This window comes from Eretmochelys imbricata, chromosome 1 (genome assembly GCF_965152235.1).
Source record: "Eretmochelys imbricata isolate rEreImb1 chromosome 1, rEreImb1.hap1, whole genome shotgun sequence".
Classification (NCBI taxonomy): Eukaryota; Metazoa; Chordata; order Testudines; family Cheloniidae; genus Eretmochelys; species Eretmochelys imbricata.
The window spans coordinates 156,534,078-156,556,809 of NC_135572.1; the positions used below are offsets into that span (position 1 = coordinate 156,534,078).

At 40.3% G+C, this 22,732-nt stretch overlaps 1 protein-coding gene across 5 annotated transcripts in view; it reads left to right on the forward strand.

Moving 5' to 3' along the window:
- Window positions 1–22,732, forward strand: part of KDM6A (lysine demethylase 6A) — a 274,824-nt gene that overhangs the window by 64,053 nt on the left and 188,039 nt on the right. For all 5 annotated transcript variants that reach the window (XM_077817638.1, XM_077817656.1, XM_077817647.1 and 2 more), the window contains exon 4: window positions 7,999–8,048. In XM_077817638.1, the coding sequence (XP_077673764.1) occupies window positions 7,999–8,048 (50 nt within the window). The remainder of the gene's footprint in view (window positions 1–7,998; window positions 8,049–22,732) is intronic.

Here is a 22,732-nt window from a genome sequence, read left to right on the forward strand (position 1 = left end):
TTTAGAAAGGATCAAACTTTTCAAGAAATCACCAAGACTATTCCTTACCATTGCAGAGAGATCTAAAGGATAATCCATATTTAAGCAAAGACTCTCAAAATGGATTTCTGATTGTATTAACTATTGCTGTTATCAACGTGACTTGCAACTCACACTGTACAAGATCACTCTCCACCTCTAGAGCTTCCTTGAACAACATTTAGATTACAAACATTTGTAGAGCAGCGACCTGGGCATCTGTTCACACGTTTACAGAGCATTATGCAATAGCTCAAATCAGCATCTGATGCACTATTAGAACTGACTGTTTTATCATCAATAAAGAATCCAACTCTGAAACCCAGTGTTATTGCACATGGTGAGTAACATTCTCTTCTTCAAGTATTATCCCTATCTGTGCTCCACTACCTGCCCCCCTCTCACCTACAGAGTTCTCTGAAACCAGTCTGTATAGAAGTAGCAGCCGTGTTAGTCTGTATACGCAAAAAGAAAAGGAGTACTCGTGGCACCTTACAGACTAACAACTTCACGAAAGCTTATGCTCAGATAAATTTGTTAGTCTCTAAGGTGCCACAAGTACTCCTTTTCTTTTTGCTAATACAGACTGGTACAGAAAGAACTGAGGGCTGTTTGGCCGCACAGCACTATATAGCGGCCAAATGCAGCGCATGCGCAAATAAATTTGTTAGTCTCTAAGGTGCCACAAGTACTCCTTTTATTTTTTGCGAATACAGACTAACACGGCTGCTACTCTGAAAGATGGGGAGAGCGCATGTGCAGCCCAAATTGGCCCTGCTACCAAAAATCTCTGATTTTAGGCGCAGGGCCTCAGACACACCTAAACTGGAGTACCCATAGGGACACATCTCGAACCTCAGTTGTGGGATAAGGTGAGTAACCTCATCTTTCTTGAGTGGTAACAGCTAATTTAGACTCCATCATTTTGTATATATAGTTGGGATTATGTTTAGAGCCCTGCATGGATAAAAATTTGTATCCGCAGATATAAATCGATATCTATGGAATGCAGGGCTCTTCTGGGAACTGCAGCGGCAAAAAGAAGAGAACGTGGGGCCGCTGCTCCCAGGAGCCAGCGCCCCGCTCCTGCAGTGTGGCTGTACCACCCCTAGCCCTGCCCCGTCCCTTCCATGAAGCTGTCTCCATCTCCTGTCTGGGGGCATGCGTGCCGCTTGAACACAAAAGTATGACGAGGGACAGCTGCCAGTGAGCCTGGTGCCTGCTCCAGTGGGTGGGGCTGGAGATGGAAGAGCATCTTTGCGAACAGGCTGGCTAACCTAGTGAGGAGGGCTTTAAACTAGGTTCACCGGGGGAAGGAGATCAAAGCCCTGAGGTAAGTGGGAAAGTGGGATACCGGGAGGAAGCACAGGCAGGAATGTCTGTGAGGGGAGGGCTCTTGCCTCATACTGAGAATGAGGGGCGATCAGCAGTTATCTCAAGTGCTTATGTACGAATGCACAAAGCCTTGGAAACAAGCAGGGAGAACTGGAGGTCCTGGTGATGTCAAGGAATTATGACGTGATTGGAATAACAGAGACTTGGTGGGATAACTCACATGACTGGAGTACTGTCATGGATGGTTATAAACTGTTCAGGAAGGACAGGCAGGGCAGAAAATGTGGGGGAGTAGCACTGTATGTAAGGGAGCAGTATGACTGCCCAGAGTTCCGTTATGAAACTGCAGAAAAACCTGAGTGTCTCTGGATTAAGTTTAGAAGTGTGAGCAACAAGAGTGATGTAGTGGTGGGAGTCTGCTATAGACCACCGGACCAGGGAGATGAGGTGGATGAGGCTTTCTTCCGGCAGCTCGCAGAAGCTACTAGATCGCACGCCCTGGTTCTCATGGGTGACTTTAATTTTCCTGATATCTGCTGGGAGAGCACTACAGCGGTGCATAGACAATCCAGGAAGTTTTTGGAAAGCGTAGGGGACAATTTCCTGGTGCAAGTGCTAGAGGAGCCAACTAGGGGGAGAGCTTTTCTTGACCTGCTGCTCACAAACCGGGAAGAATTAGTGGGGGAAGCAAAAGTGGATGGGAATGTGGGAGGCAGTGACCATGAGTTGGTTGAGTTCAGGATCCTGACACAGAGAAGACAGGTAAGCAGCAGGATACGGACGCTGGACTTCAGGAAAGCAGACTTCGACTCCCTCAGGGAACGGATGGGTAGGATCCCCTGGGGGACTAACATGAAGGGGAAAGGAGTCCAGGAGAGCTGGCTGTATTTCAAGGAATCCCTGTTGAGGTTACAGGGACAAACCATCCCGATGTGTCGAAAGAATAGTAATTATGGCAGGCGACCAGCTTGGCTTAACGGTGAAATCCTAGCGGATCTTAAGCATAAAAAAGAAGCTTCCAAGAAGTGGAAGGTTGGACATATGACCAGGGAAGAGTATAAAAATATTGCTCGAGCATGTAGGAATGAAATCAGGAGGGCCTAATCGCACCTGGAGCTGCAGCTAGCGAGAGATGTCAAGAGTAACAAGAAGGGTTTCTTCAGGTATGTTGGCAACAAGAAGAAAGCCAAGGAAAGTGTGGGCCCCTTACTGAATGAGGGAGGCAACCTAGTGACAGAGGATGTGGAAAAAGCTAATGTACTCAATGCTTTTTTTCCCTCTGTCTTCACTAACAAGGTCAGCTCCCAGACTGCTGCGTTGGGCATCACAACATGGGGCATAGATGGCCGGCCCTCTGTGGAGAAAGAGGTGGTTAGGGACTATTTAGAAAAGCTGGACGTGCACAAGTCCATGGGGCCGGACGAGTTGCATCCGAGAGTGCTAAAGGAATTGGCGGCTGTGATTGCAGAGCCATTGGCCGTTACCTTTGAAAACTCGTGGCGAACGGGGGAAGTCCCGGATGACTGGAAAAAGGCTAATGTAGTGCTAATCTTTAAAAAGGGGAAGGAGGAGGATCCCGGGAACTACAGGCCAGTCAGCCTCACCTCAGTCCCCGGAAAAGTCATGCCTGACTAATCTAATCGCCTTCTATGATGAGATTACTGGTTCTGTGGATGAAGGGAAAGCAGTGGATGTATTGTTTCTTGACTTCAGCAAAGCTTTTGACACGGTCTCCCACAGTATTCTTGTCAGCAAGTTAAAGAAGCATGGGCTGGTTGAATGCACTATAAGGTGGGTAGAAAGTTGGCTAGATTGTCGGGCTCAACGGGTAGTAATCAATGGCTCCATGTCTAGTTGGCAGCCGGTGTCAAGTGGAGTGCCCCTGGGGCCGGTTTTGTTCAATATCTTCATAAATGATCTGGAGGATGGTGTGGATTGCACTCTCAGCAAATTTGCGGATGATACTAAACTGGGAGGAGTGGTAGATACGCTGGAGGGCAGGGATAGGATACAGAGGGACTTAGACAAATTGGAGGATTGGGCCAAAAGAAATCTGATGAGGTTCAATAAGGATAAGTGCAGGGTCCTGCACTTAGGACGGAAGAACCCAATGCACCGCTACAGATTAGGGACCGAATGGCTAGGCAGCAGTTCTGCGGAAAAGGACCTAGGGGTGACAGTGGACGAGAAGCTGGATATGAGTCAGCAGTGTGCCCTTGTTGCCAAGAAGGCCAATGGCATTTTGGGCTGTATAAGTAGGGGCATAGCGAGCAGATCACGGGACGTGATCGTCCCCCTCTGTTCGACATTGGTGAGGCCTCATCTGGAGTAGTGTGTCCAGTTTTGGGCCCCATACTACAAGAAGGATGTGGATAAATTGGAGAGAGTCCAGCGAAGGGCAACAAAAATGATTAGGGGTCTGGAACACATGGCTTATGAGGAGAGGCTGAGGGAACTGGGACTTTTTAGTCTGCAGAAGAGAAGAATGAGGGGGGATTTGATAGCTGCTTTGAACTACCTGAGAGGTAGTTCCAGAGAGGATGGATCCAGACTATTCTCAGTGGTAGAAGAGGACAGGACAAGGAGTAATGGTCTCAAGTTGCAGTGGGGGAGGAGGTTTAGGTTGGATATTAGGAAAAACGTTTTCACTAGGAGGGTGGTGAAACACTGGAATGCGTTACCTAGGGAGGTGGTAGAATCTCCTTCCTTAGAAGTTTTTAAGGTCAGGCTTGACAAAGCCCTGGCTGGGATGATTTAATTGGGGATTGGTCCTGCTTTGAGCAGGGGGTTGGACTAGATGACCTCCTGAGGTCTCTTCCAACCCTGATATTCTATGATTCTATGGGACAACTGCGCCAGAGGAGCTGCCAGTGTGGGGTGCTGGCTTCTGGAAGCGGCAGCCCCATGCTCTGCTCCTTTTGCTGCTGAGTTTCTCAGGAGAGTCCTGCAGTTCCACAGATACCGATTTATATCCTCGGATATAAATTTATATCCGCACAGGGCTCTAATTATATTTTCCAATATGTATTACTTTGAATTTCATCTGCCATTTTGTTGCCCTATCACCCAGGTTTATGAGATCCGTTTGTAAGTCTTCACCTTCGGCTTTGCACTCAACAATCTTGAGTAATTTTGTCTCATCTGCAGATTTAGCCACCTTGCTGTTTACCCCTTTTTCCTGATTATATATGAATGTTAAACAGCACAGGTCCCACTGCAGATCCTTGGTGGATGCCACTATTTACCTCTCTCCATTGTGAAATGTGACCATTTATTCTTATTCTTTGTTTCATAGATTAGTAATTGGTTAAAAGATAGGAGAGGACCATCCCTCTTATCCCATGAGTGCTTACTTTGTTTAAGAGCCTTTGGTGAAGGACTTTGTCAAAGGCTTTCTGAAAGTCCAAGTATACTATATCCACTGGATCATCCGTCTCCACATGTATATTGGTACTCTCAGAGAATTCCAATAGATTGGTAAGGCATGGTTTCCTTTGACAGAAGTCGTGTTGACTCTTCCAACATGTGTTTATGGGTGGCTGGTAATTCTGTTTTATTGCTATCGTTCCAGTCAGTATAGTTGCCTGATACTGAAGTTAGGCTTACTGGCCTGTAATTGCCAGGCTCTACTCTGCAGACTTTTTGAAAAGAGGTGCTTTCAACTTCCTCTATTATAATAGCAGTGTGTTCCCTTCATACAATAAAATTGGTTTAAAAAAAAATTCTTCCTATAATACTGTTTATAATAAACTCAGATGGGAAGCGTACTTTTTTTCCTCAATCCTTTAATCATATTATGGAATTCGTTTGGGCTCACTGTAAGGCAGTAGGTAAGCCTGTTTATTTTTGCAGCCCGCAGGGTTTCCATATTCATTTAGGACTTTTCAGCAACAGTTGTCAGCTTGGTAAATTCATTAACTAACTGATTTTCTTAATCTGAGATGCATATCACTTGTATCCTTTGAGTAGTATTTATTAATTTAGAAGTGTTCCCTTTGTCTTTCAAACAGCTGTATTGAAAATGGTCTTCGTTATAGTAAAAGAAACTTAGGCCCCCTCCCAATCTTTTTATGAAAATTCTTTCAAATTAACTTTTTTAATTTAAACATTATTTAGGGGTTGTGAAAACAGAAGTGACAACATTATTTTAATATATGAAAACCAGAAAGTGAATGACTCTCATCTAAGTGAAAATGACTGGTGAAATTTGTTTTTAAAGCTGAGGAATTTTAAGAGTATGAATGGTAAAACTTAGTTTTTTCAGTTTTGAGGTTTTAACAAGACTTTACTATAATAATCAATAGGAAATTTTGTAATTGATTAGTATTACTGATATGAACTTATGCTTAAATTTCTTTAAAAATGTATATAAAAACTTTCGACTGTTTAACGTGTTTTTCTTGGTGATTATTATAGTGCAATGAAATGCACTTCTATATAAAAACACATGTTCTCTTAATTACTACAGTTTGTTAAATCTTAAATAATATACTGTTTTTAAAATTACTTGTATTGTTTAAAAACAGTAATCTTGTAACTTCCTTCAGTTTTAGGTGGACTCTTTGCTATGAGAATCTGAAACATTACAAGAAAGAAAATCTCTTGTTTTATAGATGATTGTCAGAGGAAGGTCATCCATGTGTTCAAAAATTACTTGTCTTTGTAGATTAAATTCAATATGAATATCTGAGGTGTGTAAATTGGGAAAGACTCAGTTGGTTAGTGATACTGTAAAATATCACAGCCTATGATTAATATCACAGCTGATTTTAGACTTATACAATAGTTTATTTTGTGTGTGTGTGAAGAGACTTAATATTTTTTAAAAACTGTGTTTGAATTAATTGTCGTGAAATCGTCAGTTGGATTAAGTGTTTAGAGTTCTTTTCAGAATAGTCTTATTCAGATAAGCTATACATATAACTGCTATGCATTATTAATGGTGGTCAGTCTGAGGAGTAAAAGTGACTTGTTGGGTAGATAGGTGTAAATAGAAGGAATGTAAATCTACAGTATCTTGTGTTGCATGTAAATCTACAGCAAAAAATGTTGATGTGGTCCCTTTAGAGAGTAACTGCAGTTTGATTAAAACTAACTAACCAACAAAAAACAAACAACAAAAAAAACAAACCCCAAATCCTTATGGCTTCTCAAAATAATATCAAATTTAAGAATAAGGCTGACTGATCATCAAAATATAGCAAATCAGTGAAGCTTGCTTTTATATCTGTAACTTAAGTTGATGATTTTGGACTCATGGATGTCAGGTGTAAAAGATGAAATATTTGCCTTAACTTTGAATATAGTTTTAGATTTGTGTTGCATCTTTTACATTCGTACTTTTCATGTAATATGATAGTATTCCCAAAAAGTCCCAGATTAGATCCAATCGCATGGTGAGGAGCTTGATCTAGAAATACACTGTTTTTTGTAAATATATATTTGTACTCTTGCTCTTAAGTATCTGCGATATTTCTGAAAGTCTTGAATGGCTCTTGGTCTGTTATGTAATTGAGTATGTAGGGCATGCGCTTACCAAGTATGCTATAATTTAGAGACCCATTCTATGGTGCTTCAGTGCGTTAATTTTGCATATAGAAAACCTATTGCTTTTCCCATTCCCCATAATGGTCTGCTTTCCTGTCTTTCCTTGGATTGTGAGCTCCTCAAAGCAGGGACAGTTCCTTTTGAGTCTTTGGAAAGTTCTTAGCACACTGGATGCTACTATTAAACTTAATTAAATTTCTTATGAAACGGATACTTTTCAGAGGTGAAAATATTGACTTTTTAAGGTATTAATGGATCGTTATTTAAAATGCTACTTGTGTTTTTGCATGGCACCTGTTTTCATAAGAATATAAGCCCTGTATTTATGCCTGTCTGGCAGTGAGTAGATTAATTAGCAAAGGTGGGGCTTGACTTTGGGTTGTTTTTTTTTTTTTTTTTTTTTTTTTTTAAAACACAACAGACATTTACTTGCCAAAAGACTAAACCTATTAACCAGAATTTTTTTGAGGGGAGAGCAGTAAGTTGCAGGAACAATGATTTGTTGAGAACTCTATCTCCAAATTATGGTAATTCAGTGATTCATACCAGAGTATTGTGTCTAGATCCATTTTAAGAGCTCTGTCTTTCATAATGGTCTTGGGCTTGGTAGGTGTTGGATAAAATTGAAGCTTTGCTCCCACTGTCACCACCCTTTATCTGATCATGGAAAGGGAGAGGGTGCTTCTTCTGTAATCTTTCTGTAGATCAGTCTGGTCTTTTTCCCTTGCAAAAATTATGCAAGACACCAGAGAGCATTGTAAACATGCTAAGTAATTTAAATTTTTTAATCAATAGCAGCTTTGTCAAACTAAAATTTCAGTCAATAATTTCTTTCATAAACTTACTTTAAAATGTTACTAGATTGAATTTTATGTAAATTATGTAAATCATGATAACATTCACTTTTTGGTTGAGACACTTTCTACAGCAAAATTGTAATCTTCAGGAAATACTCTATCCATAACAGTGCATAGTTTATTGTTAAATAATTTAATAAAAGTAACACTATCATTTCCATATTGCATATTTTTATACCCTTAAGGCTTTATTTTCAGTCTTGTTCTTTTTAAAAAACAACAACCTTTTTCTCTATTGCAGCATTATCTGCCTACCAGAGGTACTACAGTTTACAATCTGACTACTGGAAGGTCTGTACATACTTATTTTTTTTCTAATTGTCTTCTAAATGTTTGGATTTCTAAAGTGGGTTAATGTGGGTATAACTCTGCAGCATCTATTTTTTGCCATGTAACATTCGTATTAATGGAAATGTTTCCCCTTCTGTACATACAATTTGTCTAAGTTAAAAATAGAAACATACCTTTTGTTTAACTAGCTAACACTTCCAAAAACTAGTCATGTTTTTTGTGGAATTTTGTTTTGATCCATCTTTACTGCAATTTTTCATTAATTACCCCTGTGAGATATTTGAGGAAGTTTGAGTATTGAGAGAATTACAATCACATGAAAACTTCTGTGCAAGTTTTGGCCTTAACCCCAGGGCATTTTTCTTGATGTACTTTTGATTTCCATGGTGACCATGGGACATTATTATTTGAAATTCTTTCAGTATTGTATTAGAATTCACTTAGACCATGAACAAGGAAGTGTCTTTTTATGCAGACTCTTAAAAAAATTCACACTTGTATCCATATTAATAATGGTATCTTTAACAAGAGTAAGCAAAGGTGGCAATATTGTAAAGGTGAAAAATTCTTTATATGACCGAGTGTAGAAAACAATATTGTACATGATTTTATTTTCATATGGAAAAATTCTGTAATGCTGATTTAAGCCCCTAATTCCAGAAAACGCTTAAGTCCATCTCTATTCAGAGAAGTGCTTGAGCGTGTGACTAACTTCGTGTCATGCTTAAAGTTCATAGAATCATAGAAGATTAGGGTTAGAAGAGACCTCAGGAGGTCATCTAGTCCAACCCCCTCCTCAAAGCAGGACCAACCCTAACTAAATCATCCCAGCCAGGGCTTTGTCAAGCTGGGCCTTAAAAACCTCTAAGGATGGAGATTCCACCACCTCCCGAGGTAACCCATTCCAGTGCTTCAGGATCCTCCTAGTGAAATAGATTTTCCTAATATCCAACCTAGACCTCCCCCACTGCAACTTGAGACCATTATTCCTTGTTCTGTCATCTGCCACCACTGAGAACAGCCGAGCTCCATCCTTTTTGGAACCCCCCTTCAGGTAGTTGAACTCTATCAACCCACCCCCGTCACTCTTCTCCTCTGCAGACTAAATAAGCCCAGTTCCCTCAGACTCTTCTCATAAGTCATATGCCCTAGCCCCCAATCAGTTTTGTTGACTTCCATTGGACTCTCTCAAATTTGTCCACATCCTTTCTATAGTGGGGGGCCCAAAACTGGATGGAATACTCCAGATGTGGCCTCACCAGTGCCGAATAGAGGGGAATAATCACTTCCCTCGATCTGCTGGCAGTGCTCCTACTAATGTAGCCCAATATGCCGTTAACCTTCTTGGTAACAAGAGCATGCTGTTGACTCATATCCAGCTTCTCATCCACTGTAATCCCCCGGTCCTTTTCTGCAGAACTGCCGCTTAGCCAGTCTGTCCCCACCTGTAGCAGTGCATGGGGTTCTTCTGTTCTAAGTGCAGGACTCTGAACTTGTCTTTGTTGAACCTCATCAGATTTCTTTTTGCCCAATCCTCCAATTTGTCTAGGTCCCTGTGGGCCCTATCCCTCCCTTCCAGCGTATCTACCTCTCCCCACAACGATCTGTCCAGCTTTCTGCCCCCATATGCTTAAACATATGATCCTTCAGTGATTTTGTGAGGAATGATGCTTTGCTGAATTGAGTCATAAATGTTAAGGTCCATCAATGGCTATTAGTCAGGATGGGCAGGGAGGGTGTCCCTAGCCTCGGTTTGCGAGAAGCTTGGAATGTGTGATGGGATGGATCACTTGATGATTGCCTGTTCTGTTCATTCTCTCTGGGGCACCTGGCATTGGCCACTGTCAGAAGACAGGATACTGGGCTAGATGGACTTTTGGTCTGACGAAGTATGGCCGCTCTTCTGTTCTTATGTATTGATTTTTGACTGATAGCTTTATATCAATTTTTTGTTGTCTTTGAGTAGCATATGAAATCAGAGTGTACTTCGACAAATTCCGCTCAGTCTCTTCCCGCATGGGGCGTTGTCTGTAGTTGGATAAAATATGTTCGGTTGCATGTGGAGGAAAGGGCAGGATTTGAAGGCCCTGAGGGGATTGTGTACTATGTGATGCTAGCTCCAGAGAGGCTCCCTGTATGCAGGTGTACAAAAGGAATTTGAAGGAGGAAAGACTTTATTGGTTCTACATGGATTTACTGGTCACTCCCTCTTTTGGGTGCGGGAGGATCAGTTGGTGGGGGCTACTCTAGCTGGACTAGTATTCTCAGAGGCTCCACTACTGTACAGCCACCTGAGAAGTGTCCAGTCAGGAGAGGTTTTGGAGCTGAGGTCATTCTTAAGAACTGATAGCAGCTGAAATTAAAAAGGGATGATAATTTTTTTTAAAAAAAGCAGAGATTTGATATTCTGCTATACATAGTCTTTGAGATTCATTGTAACCTTTAGGTTAAATAAATCAAAGTGCAGGGACAATTGGTTAATTATCAAGCAATCTATTCTAACTGTGTCTATGCTGTAGGCATCATTTCTGTGTTAAACATCTAAGAGCATTTTGTGATTTGGATCACTTGTCTGGCTCACGTTTTAATAGCTCACCTCAGAAGAGATACTGATTATGCAATAGATTGTCGTGTTGGAGTGCAGAGTGAGTTGTATATTTTTGTTAGGAGTATTTGATTTTAAACTTAACTCAGTGTCTGTAAAATGAATATGTTTAAAAGAAATAATTTACTTTGTTCTTGCACAATCCAAGAGATTTTTATGATAAACACAAGTTGCATTTTTTTTACTAACCTGTTTAAAAAGTTCTATATTTGTACTGAGTTAATATCTTACAGTTTTTCTTCAAGTGGCCTGTGCACATTCCTACTCTTGGTTATGCACTGAAGTCCTAGCTGCATAGTCTGCACATCCCAAGAGTAGGACCATGCAGAGGTCGTTTCACAGAATGCTGGTTACAGGTAAGTAACCTTCATTTTGGTATTGCAAGAGCAGTGTGGCTGGTACAAAATGGTCAGTTTTGCTGCTGCTTGGTCTCATCCAAATGGGACATTATTCTAAATTGTGCTGTCATTACATACTATATAGTTACTTTTGGGCTTTACTTTACTTTAGTCATTCTTGGAACAGAACTAAGAATCACTTCTTTTTTCTCTTTTCTGATTCTAAAATTTTTTTAGGGTGGGACTACTTAGGTATATTATGACAGTAGGAATGTACAGACCAACCATCCCCTCCTCCCTTAAGAAAGAAACTCTATTGCAGTGCCAGGTTGCAATAACAGTTGCAAAGCTGCCTGGGACGGGGCTGGAGAATGATCTTCCTCTCAGTTGTGTGGATTTTCCTCTTTTCCTTAATGTGTATTTTGTAAAATATCTTTTTTTGTTTTGGTTACAATGTCTGATTCAGAGAAAAATTGTACAGCAAGACCATAGGAAGTCCTACAGCTCAGATTGTTTCCAGTGCATTTTAGGTGACAGTATTATAGCTTGTCTTGATGCACTTTGTAATTAAATATTTTGTGGAGAAAAACAAAGAGCGTAACAGTAAATTTTCGATTACTTTTGTTGAAATGCTTTTAATTTATTTTGAGGGGTGTGTGTGTCACCAATTAAGCTACCAAAACCAAAAACAGATTTTTTTTTTTTTGAAGGGATGGCAAGAAAAAGCTCCATCTCCAAGCCATGTAAAAGGCCTCATCTATATAATAATAATCCAGGATTGTCACTCTGAGACTTAGAAGATTTCTGTCAAAGTGAAGCGATGAAACAGCTACTAGCAGGGTTGATAGCTCTTTTTGTTTAGAATATCACCAGATTCAACAGTCATTGGGCTTTGTTACCATCCATTGTTTATATTCTCAGCCATTTTGACTTTACAAAGTACACTTGTGCAATAGTACAGGCTTTCAGTTACAGTAAGGTATGTATCCTAGACCATTGTGATATCAGAAGTAATTTAACACATAACCTTATTCTGCATTTGACTTATGTGCAACACTTTAATTGGTTGCATGAGGGAGACTGCATAGATGGTGAATTATTTGGCCCAGCTGCTATAGTTCTCACTATACCAGCTTTCAGTTGCTGCTGTGAGAATATTTAGAAGTTTCTGTACTTGAGTGTCAAAGGATCATATGCCAAATGTTAGTGAGAGATGTATGCTTCAAACTGCACCAGTGCAAAATCTGCTGTACACTAGTGAAGTGAATCTGTAATGAGTTTACATGTATGTAGGTACTGTATAGTTCAAATAAGAGTATTATGGTTCTACTGTTTCTCATTTAATATATGAATATAAAACACGTAGATGGATTGCTGGCCTTGATTATGTTTGGGACCTCCTGACAGGGTATGTCTAATCAGATGTAAATTGCAGTTCAGCTTTTTCACCATTGTGTCTAAGTCAGCAAGTGATTATTCTTTCGCTATGGTATACTCTAGTGTGTGGCATTCAAACCTGAGTTTTATATAATTTTGTCATTTCACTTTTGAGAACATCATAACACTTCTTCCTGTCCGAAAAGTATTTTTAGAGTTATTAGTGTTGGGCCTATTTTTCACTAACTTTCCATTCAGGCTTTTTTTAAAAAAAAATCTTATTTGTTTTGTTGTATTTTTATTGTCTTGTTAAGTGCTCAGTGCTATTTCTAGGGGGATGGTGGATTGCTACACAAACTCATTTATACATAGTTCTTCATGGGATAAAGAGCATTGACAATCTGTTCATAATTTGCAAGTGATAATACACTGAATACTGTTGAGTATAAAAAGTCAAAGGCAGAAAAATTGAGTTTTAGTGGCTTAGTTGGATTCTAAAATAACAATTTCTATTTTGATGAATAGTTAGACAGTTATCCACTTTTACTCTTAGATAAAAATGAAGACAGAAAAAAATAAATTTTAAGCTAAGTCACAGGAAAAGGCATTGCTTGTTAATCAGTAATAACTGGATAAAAATGGTTGATTTTTTTAAAAAAAGCTTATTTAAATTAAAATTTTTCCTTTAAAATTTGAAAATGACACCCTGTCTTAAGGCGTAAATTCACTATAATCTACAAAAATCATTTACATTAAATAAAAAATAATTAAGCAATACGTGTTTGTAGCTGAAGCTTTAAAGGAAAGGCAAACCACTGAATTAGTGGAAATCACTTGCGAAGCACCTGGAAACAGAGTTTGTTGAAGTGCTCAACAAGCTTTTGACTGAAATAGCTGCTTCTGCAGGTGCAGAAAGAATACTTTCTTCATTTCTACACGTTTAGTTCAATGATTAGTTCATGTAAAGTTAGGAAAGCAATTGGGAGTTGAAAAGGGCAGAAAGCTTACTTTTTATTAATGGAATGGGAAAAGAAAAACAAGTGTGAGAGGATGAGATCTATTTCTAAAACGATGAAGAACATGGTGACCAGAAACAGTAAGTTCAATTCATGAACTATAGATCATACTTTTTTGTTTAATAAAGCAGTATGAAATGTAAAACAATTTGACAAACTTTTATTTTGTGTCCAGCACACTTAAGAGTTTTATTTATGAATAATAAAATGGTGTTTCTGTGCATTTTAAGTGAATTCCAATTGCCATCAAAGTAGAGCTTGACACAAGTCATGAGTAAGAAATGAATCATCTAGTAAACAAGAAATACATCATACATCATTTTCTAACATAAAATAAATTAAGAATCTGAATTGGTTCATTACTAGATGGAAATGGTAGAATTGTCCATAATAATGCAGACAAGGCAGAAGTGTTGAATAAGTATTTCTGTTGTGTATTGGGAGGGGAAAAAAAACAGCCCCCACTCTGCTTGCTACATCTATCTAGTGTATTGCACTGAATGGCGCATGTATGATTACCTCCATTGTGGAGAGGTGGCATATGTGTGCATTTAGTGCTAGCAACTCTTGGTCCTCAGAGGTGGAGTACAGGGACTTGAGATCAGAGTGGCTGAAGTGGAGGAGCAAAGCGGGCGTGTGTACATAATGAGACTTTCCGGGACACAGTAGAGCAGTCCCATTCCCAGTCTGACAGCTTCTATGCTGTTGTGGAGGATAAAAGTCCCTGTGAAGGAGAACATCAAGCTGGAGCAGAGGGAGACAATCCCATAGTTGGGACCCTTCTTCCAGATGACGTTATGGCATCCTCTTGCACTGAGGGTATCCCTTTGGGGGAGGGAACTCGAGTTATTAAAAAGAGACAAGTAACGGTAATGGGGGATTTGATTATTAGAAATGTAGGTAGATGGGTTTGTGATGAACAGGAGAACCGTATGGTAAATCGTCTTCCAGGGATGAAGGTTGTGGACCTCTCGAGACATCTAGGTAGTGGTACATGTAGGCACCAGTGACATAGAGAAAGGTGGGAGACAGGTCCTGGAGGCCAAATTTAGGCTGCTTGGAAAGATATTGAAGTCTAAGACCTCCAAGGTAGCATTGTCTGAAATGCTCCCAGTTCCACGTGCAGGGCCAGTTAGGCAGAATTGCAGGGTCTAAATGCAGGGATGAGATGGTAGTGGGCAGAGGAAGATTTAGGTTTCTGAGGAACTGGGGAACCTTTTGGGAAAGGAGCAACCTACACAGGAAATATGGGCTTCTACCTAAACCAAAACAGAACCTGATTGGTAGTATATAACATTAAAAAGGTTGTAGAGGATTTTTAAACTAAAAGTTCGGGGAAAGCTGATGGGTTTGGAGGAACACACGGTTCAAAGAGACACATCCTTTAGTGGAGGATTTATTAAAAGGGTTACTCCATAGCCTAGTAAAGAGGACAGGATAGAAGATGATAAAGTACAAGGAGCAGTTGAAGACGGAGAGAGACAGTAAAAAAAAAAAAAAAAAAGTCTCATTTATTTACATCACATGAAGGCTGTCAACTATATATTAACAAATTTTATATGTGCTTGTATACAAATGCTAGAAATTTAAATACTAAAATGGGTGAACTTGAGTGCCTAATATTAAATGAGGCTATTGATATAAAAGGCATTGATATAAAAGGTGGAATGGTGAACATAAGAATGGCCATACTGGATCAGACCAAAGGTCCATCTAGCCCAGTAAACTGTCTTCTGACAGTGGTCAAAGCCAGATATTTCCGAGAGAATGAACAGAACAGGTAATCAAGTGATCCATCACCTGCTGCCCATTCCTAGCTTCTGACTAACAGAGGCTAGGGACACCATCCCTGCCCATCCTGGCTCGTAGCCATTGATTGACCTATCCTCCATGAACTTTTTTTTTTTTTTTTTTGAATGCTGTTATAGTCTGGGCCTTCACCATCATACCATGATGATATGGGACATGGTAATACCAGGGTATAAAATATATAGGAATGACAGAGCAGGTTGTGCTGGTGAGGGAATGGCTGTATATGGGAAAGAAAGCATAGACTCAGATATAGCAGAACCCGTTTATCTGATCTAATTGGGATCGGGACCAGATAGGATAATGAAAAATTCAAATAATCCGGAGAATGGAAAAGTGCAAGGCTTCAGCACCATCTAGCGGCCACAGGAGAGATCACCCACTTCTGGACCTCCATGTGCTGGTTGTTCAGTTAATATGGAGAGCCAGAAAATGGAGAGTCAGATAAACGGGGTTCTGATATATAGTAAAAATCTTAAATGAATCAAACCAGTATCACAGAATCTCTATGGATAGAAATTCATGCTTGAATAAGAGTAAAGCAGTAGGAATATACTACCAACCACCTGAATGGGATGGTGGTTATGAAATGCTTGTGGAGATTAGAGGCTACAAAAATAGAAGATGCAATAATAATGGGGGAATTCAATTATCCCCTTATTGACTGGGAATATGTCCCTTAGGACAGGATGCAGAGATACAATTTCTAGATACCATTAATGATGGTTTCTTGGAGCAGCTAGTCCTGGAACCCACAATATGAGAGGCAATTCTTGATCTAGTCCTAAGAGGAGCACAAGATCTGGTCGAAGAGGTGAATATAGCTGAACCACTCAGTAATAACCACAATGTAATTAAACGTAACATTCTTGCGTGGGTGAGGGGGGGAAATAACAAAGAAACCCATCACAGTAGCATATTAAAAGGGGAACTATACAAAAATGAGGAAGCTATATAAGTGGAAATGAAAAGGAACGGTCGCAAGAGTGAAATGCTTGCAAGCTGCCTGGAAACTTCTTAAAAAAAAAAAAAAAAAAAACAAAAAACGGCCACCGTAATAATCTCAAACTAAATGTATATCATAAATTAACACAAACAAACAAAAAAAACCCCAATAAGACCAAAAAACCATTGCTGTAGATGAATAGCAGAATAAAAGAGGCAGTTAGAGAGGGAAAAAACACACAAAAATTGGGAATCACCTCCTACCGAGGAAAATAGAAAGGAGCATAAACTCTGGCAAATCAAGTATAAAAGTTATAGTTAAGCCAAAAAAGAATTTGAAGAGTAGCTAGCAAGTCACACAAACAGCAAAGCTTTAAAAAGTACGTCAAGCAGAAAGCCTGCCAAATAGTCAGCGGACATTTGAGGTGTGAAAGAAGGCACTCAAGGAAGACAAGGCTATTATGGAAAAGCTAAATGAAGTCTTAGCAACAGAGATTATGAGGGAGATTCCCACACCTCAGCCTTTTTTTTTTTTTTTTTTAAAGGTGGCAGATCTGAGGAATTGTCCCACATCGAGGTGTCAGTAGATGTGGTTTTAGATCAAATTGATAAATTTAACAGTAATATCACCAGGAGCAGATGGTATTCATTCAAGAGTTGTTATGAAGGAACTCAACTGTGGAATTTCAGAACTAACCACTGTGTTGTGTAACCTATCACTTAAATTAGTCTCTGCACCAGATGAATGGAGGATAGCTAAAGTGATACCAATTTTTTTTTAAAAAAAAAAAAGCACCAGAGGCATTCTTGGCAATTACAGGCCACTAAGCCTGACATCAGTACCAAGCAAATTGATGGAAACCATACTAAAGAACAGAATGATCAGATACATAGATGAACACGACATGTCAAGGAAGAGTCAACATGGCTTTTCTTAAGGGAAATCATGCCTCACCAATCTATTAGAATTCTTTTGTGTCAACAAGCATGTGGATAGGTGTGATTCAGTGGATATAGTGTACATGGATTTTCAGAAAGCCTTTGGTGAGGTCCCTCAAGAAGGACTCGTAAGCCAAGGAAGCCATCATGGGATAAGAGGGAAGGTCCTCTCATGGATCAGTAACTGGTTAAAACATAGGAAACAAAGGGTAGAAATAAATGGTGAGTTTTCATAGTGGAGAGAGGTAAATAGTGGGGTTCCTAATGGATCTGTACTGTGACTTGTACTGTTCAACATATTCATGAATGATCTGGAAAAAGGGGTAAGCAGCAAGGTGGCAAAATTAGCAGACAATGCAAAATTACTCAAGATAGTTAAGTCTAAAGCAGACTGTGAACAGTTCCAAAGATCTCATAAAATTGGGTGACTGACTGGGCAACAAAATGGCAGATGAAATTCAGTGTTGATAAGAGCAAGTAATACACATTGAAAAACATAATACCAACTGTGTGTGTGTGTGTGTGTGTGTGTGTGTGTGTATATATATATATATATATATATATATATATATATATATATATAAAAAAATATGAAATGATGGGTTCTAAATTAGCTATCACCACTCAAAAAAAGAATAGTTCCCTGAAAACATCTGCTCAGTGTTCAGCAGCACTGGGGGGAAAAAAACAACTGAATGCTAGGAGCCATTGGGAAAGGGATAGAAAACATAATAATGTCACTGTAGAAATCCATGGTATTCCCACACCTTAAATAATGCATGCAGTTCTATTTGCCTCCGCTAAAAAAGATGTATTAGAGGTGAAAATGTTACACAAAAGGGCAACAAAGATTATTAGAGGAACTTTTGGCCTCCACAAAATCCGCTGGCAAAAAGTATAACTGGATTTGTTAGTCTTTAAGGTGCCAAAAGCACTCCTTTTCTTTTTGTGGATTCAAAAAATAATTAGGTAAGTTGATGGAGGATAAGTCCATCAGTGTCTATAAGCCAAGATGGTCAGGGGGACAACCCCATGCTCTGGGTGTCCCTAAGCCTGACTGCCAGAAGCTGAGACTGGTCGACTGGGTGTGGAAGACAGGTTATTAGTCTTCATGGACCACTGGTCTGATCCAGCGTGACCATTCTTAGGTTCTTATGTAGTCATGTGGTATCCTAGAAGATTAGGGTTGGAAGAGACTTCAGGAAGTCATCTAGTCCAACCCTCTGCTCAAAGCAGGACCAACCCCAACTAAATCATCCGAGCCAGGGCTTTGTCAAGCCGGCCTAGACTGTTCTCAATGGTAGCAGATGACAGAACGAGGAGTAATGGCTTCAAGTTGCAGTGGGGGAGGTTTAGATTGGATATTAGGAAAAACTTTTTCACTAAGAGGGTGGTGAAACACTGGAATGCGTTGCCTAGGGAGGTGGTGGAATCTCCTTCCTTGGAAGTTTTTAAGGTCAGGCTTGACAAAGCCCTGCCTGGGATGATTTAACTGGGAATTGGTCCTGCTTCGAGCAGGGGGTTGGACTAGATGACCTTCAGGGGTCCCTTCCAACCCTGATATTCTATGATTCTATGATTCTATGGCCTTAAAAATTTCTAAGGATGGAGATTTCACCGTCTCCCGAGGTAACCCATTCTAGTGCTTCATTACCCTCCTAGTGAAACGGTTTTTCCTAATATCCAACCTAGACCTCCCCCCTCAACTTAAGACCATTGCTCCTTGTTCTGTCATCTGCCACCACTGAGAACAGACTAGCTCCATCCTCTTTGGGACGCCCCCCCCCCTTCAGATAGTTGAAGGCTGCTATCAAATCCACCCTCACTCTTCTCTTCTGCAAACTAAATAAGCCCAGTTCCCTCAGCCTCTCCTCATAAATCATGTGCCCCAGCCCCCTAACCATTTTTGTTGCCCTTCATTGGAATCTCTCCAATTTGTCCACATCCTTTCTGTAGTGAGTGCCCCAAAACTGGATGGAATACTCCAGATGTGGCCTCACCAGTGCCGAATAGAGGGGAATAGTCACTTCCTTCGGTCTGCTGGCAGTGCTCCTACTAATGTAGCCCAATATGCTGTTAGCGTTCTTGGCAACAAGGGCACACTGTGGAATCATATCCAGCTTCTCATCCACTGTAATCCCCAGGTCCTCTTCTGCAGGACTGCCACTTAGCCAGTCGGTCCCCACCTGTAGCAGTGCATGGGGTTCTTCTGTTCTAAGTGCAGTATTCTGCACTTGTCCTTGTTGAACCTCTTCAGATTTCTTTTGTCCCAATCCTCCAATTTGTCTAGGTCCCTGTGGGCCCTATCCCTCCCTTCCAGCGTATCTACCTCTCCCCCAAGCTTAGTGTCATCCGCGAACTTGCTGAGGGTGCAATCCATCCCATCACCCAGATCATTAATGAAGACCTTGAACAAAACCAGCCCCAGGACTGACCCTTGGGGCACTCCGCTTGATACCGACTGCCAGCTAGACCTGGAACAGTTGATCACTACCTGTTGAGCCCGACAATCTAGCCAGCTTTCTGCCCACGTATGCTTAAACAGATGCTTAAGTGATTTTGTGAATAATGATGCTTGTATCCAACAGTTTTAAAAGATCTTGCTGAGCAGCTCAGTGGACTGATGATGTTGGGTTTTTTTTTTTTCAGTAGTTCTTGGAACACTGGGGAAGTTCTAGAAGACTGGAAGAAAGCTAATGTAGTGCCAATATTTAAAAGTGGTAAACAGGAAGACTGAGTTAACTATAGGCCTTTTAGTCTGACATGGATGCCTAGCAAACAAGTGGCATGGCTGATACGTGGCTCTATCAATAAAGAATTAAAGTAGGGTAATATAATATCAATCTGTATAGGTTTGTGGAAAATAGATTTGTCTAACTTTTTTTATGAGATTCCATGTTTGGTTGAAGTGTAAAAGTGTTGATGTTATATACTTAGACTTCTGCAAGGCATTTGACTTGGTATAGCATAACATTTTGAACAATACAGAATTAATATGGCACAAATTAAATGAGTTAAATTGGCTGACAGGTCTCAAAATATAATTGTAAATGCGGAGTCATCATCAACCAGGTATGTTTTTCAGGAGAATCCTGCAGGAATTGCTTCTTGCCCCTACATTTAACATTTTTTATGATCACGTGGAAGAAAACATATAAAATTGTTACTGATAAAGTTTCCAGACAACACAAAAATTGAACAAGTGATAAATAATGAAGAGGCAGCTCACTGACACAGATCAGTCTGGATTGCTGGGTACAAGGAAATTATACGCATTTTAATATGATCAGATGTAAAAATAATACATTTAGGAACATAGACTGTAGACCATATTTGCAGGATGCGAGACTTTGGTGCTGGGGAGCAGTGACTCTGAAAAAGACTTGTGGGTCATGGTGAATAATCAGTTGAATGTGAGTTTCCAGCACGAGGCTGTGGCCAAAAAGGCTAAAGTGATCCTTGAATGCATAAACAGAAGTATCTCGAGTAGGAGTAGAGAGGTTGTATTGCTTCTGAATTTTAGCACTGAAGCCACCGCTACTGGACTATTGTTCGGTTTTGTTGTTTACAGTTCAAGAAAGATGTTGATAAATTGGAGAGGGTTCAGAGAAGAGGCATGAGAATGATTAAAGGATTGAAAAACATGCCTTACAGTGGAAAAACTCAAGGAGATCAATCTATTTATTGGTAACAAAGAGAAATATGAGTGACGATCAGTCTAAATATAGATATGGGGAACAAATATTTGATTGTCTCTTCAGCGTAGCAGAGAAAGACATAACACAAATCAATGGTTAGAAATTGAAGCTAGACAGTTTAAGCCAGAAATAAAGCTCACATTTTTAACAGTGAAGGTAATTAACTCCTGGAACAACTTAAGCAATGGGTCTGGTGGATTTTCCATCCCTCGCTATTTTAAAATCAAGACTGGATGTTTTTTTCTAAAAGAGTTTCTATAGTTTAACTTGGAATTAATTCAGGGATATTTTGTGGCCTATGCTATAGAGGATGTCAGATTAGATCATCACAGCAGTCCGTCCTGGCCTTAAAATCTGTGAATCTGACATGCCACTGGTAATGAAGGCCATTAAAGGGTGGGAGAAGGGAGGATGAGGATGATGATATCCTATCATATATACCACGGTAGGAAATGTACACTTGTTAAAATTTAACTGAAATTTCTCTTACTCTTTCTTTCCTTGCTCCCAGCTTCTCATAGGTAAGATGGCAAAAGTGACGTTTCAAGAGATTTGCTCAGATCATTTTATATTTTAAAGGCTAGAAGGCACCGTTATGTTTGTCCAGTTTGATCTCCCCTGTAACTCAGGGCACAGAATTTTATTCACAAAGTCCTGCATTGAGCCCATAACTTCTGGTTGAGCTTGAGTCTTTTTGAATAAAACGAGAAATGAGAGGCTATTCAAACATGAGGGGAACACTGGGAAGGTGCGCACACATTTGTGAGAGAAGACAACCAACTTCTTGTGGGCAGGAGGGGAAGGTGGGCCGGGCCACCAGTCATCACCCTAAGGACCGAGGAGATGACCCCAGCAGCCCATTCCCCCCTGCCTTCGGAGCACCACAGTGGGCTGGGTCTTCCCATCTCTTGCATGGGGAGACTGGGTCAAGCCTGGTTACCCTAATGATCACCCTCTGGACCTTAGCACATGGCCATTTCCCTTTCCATATTGTCTGCATTATTCTGTACTTGTCATTTATATAAAAATAAAACATCGCTAAAGAGTTTAACACGGTGGAAGGGAGAATAAACGTATGATTAAGTATTTGAATCATAGAAATATAGGGCTGAAAGAGAACTAATTAAGACTAGCCCCCCAGTGCTATGGCTAAAAGGTGAATGGATTAGCTAATAGTTGAATGCATTAATAAACTAAAGTACTTTTTCTGTTGGTATCTGCCTCTACAATAAACTTGCTTTCCATACAGTGTTGTTGTTTTTTAACCTCTGTGGTGATGACACCTTGAGTTGGTGTGAGAGAAGGGTAAGGGGAGTGGATGGGAGTAGTGAACAGAGGGGAAGCTGGAACCATTTCAGGAAGGGGGATGGTATGGAGGTGACAAGTGTGGCCAATGGTTGTAGGGTTATATACTGCAGTCTGTGGCATGGATGCCATTTTGAGCACATTATAGGGAATGGAGGAATTTTACAGCTGAGCAGTTGGAGGGGCTCCTAGTGTCACCCAACTTGGCAGCAAACATCTGGTACTTGTAAAAAAGTTGTTTAAATCTACCTGCGCAACTGTATTAGAATACATTTCATAAAGCTTACTGGCTCTCCTCCACAGCAGTTGCCATATGGCTGTCCAGATGGAGTTCATATGTCATGTCCAAAGCTGCTATATTGTACAGTTCTTGGCTGCCCAGAATAATCTTCTATTGTTGGATCCTGTGGTATACATGAGATTAAAGGAGCTTCTTGTGGGTTCTTGGGTGCTTGCTGTGTTGTCTGGGAAAACTATAAATCACATAATTCTTGGGTGTATTGGTGGCATTGCTTGCAAAAGTGCAGTCCAGTTCCTCTCAGTATGGGCAAGTAGTGAAAGCATTAACAGTGGTCCTGTTCTGGTCTCTTGTCTTCAGGTAATTCTGCCCAAGCTCCTTTGCTTTGATTTGGCATTGGGACCAGGTCTGGGA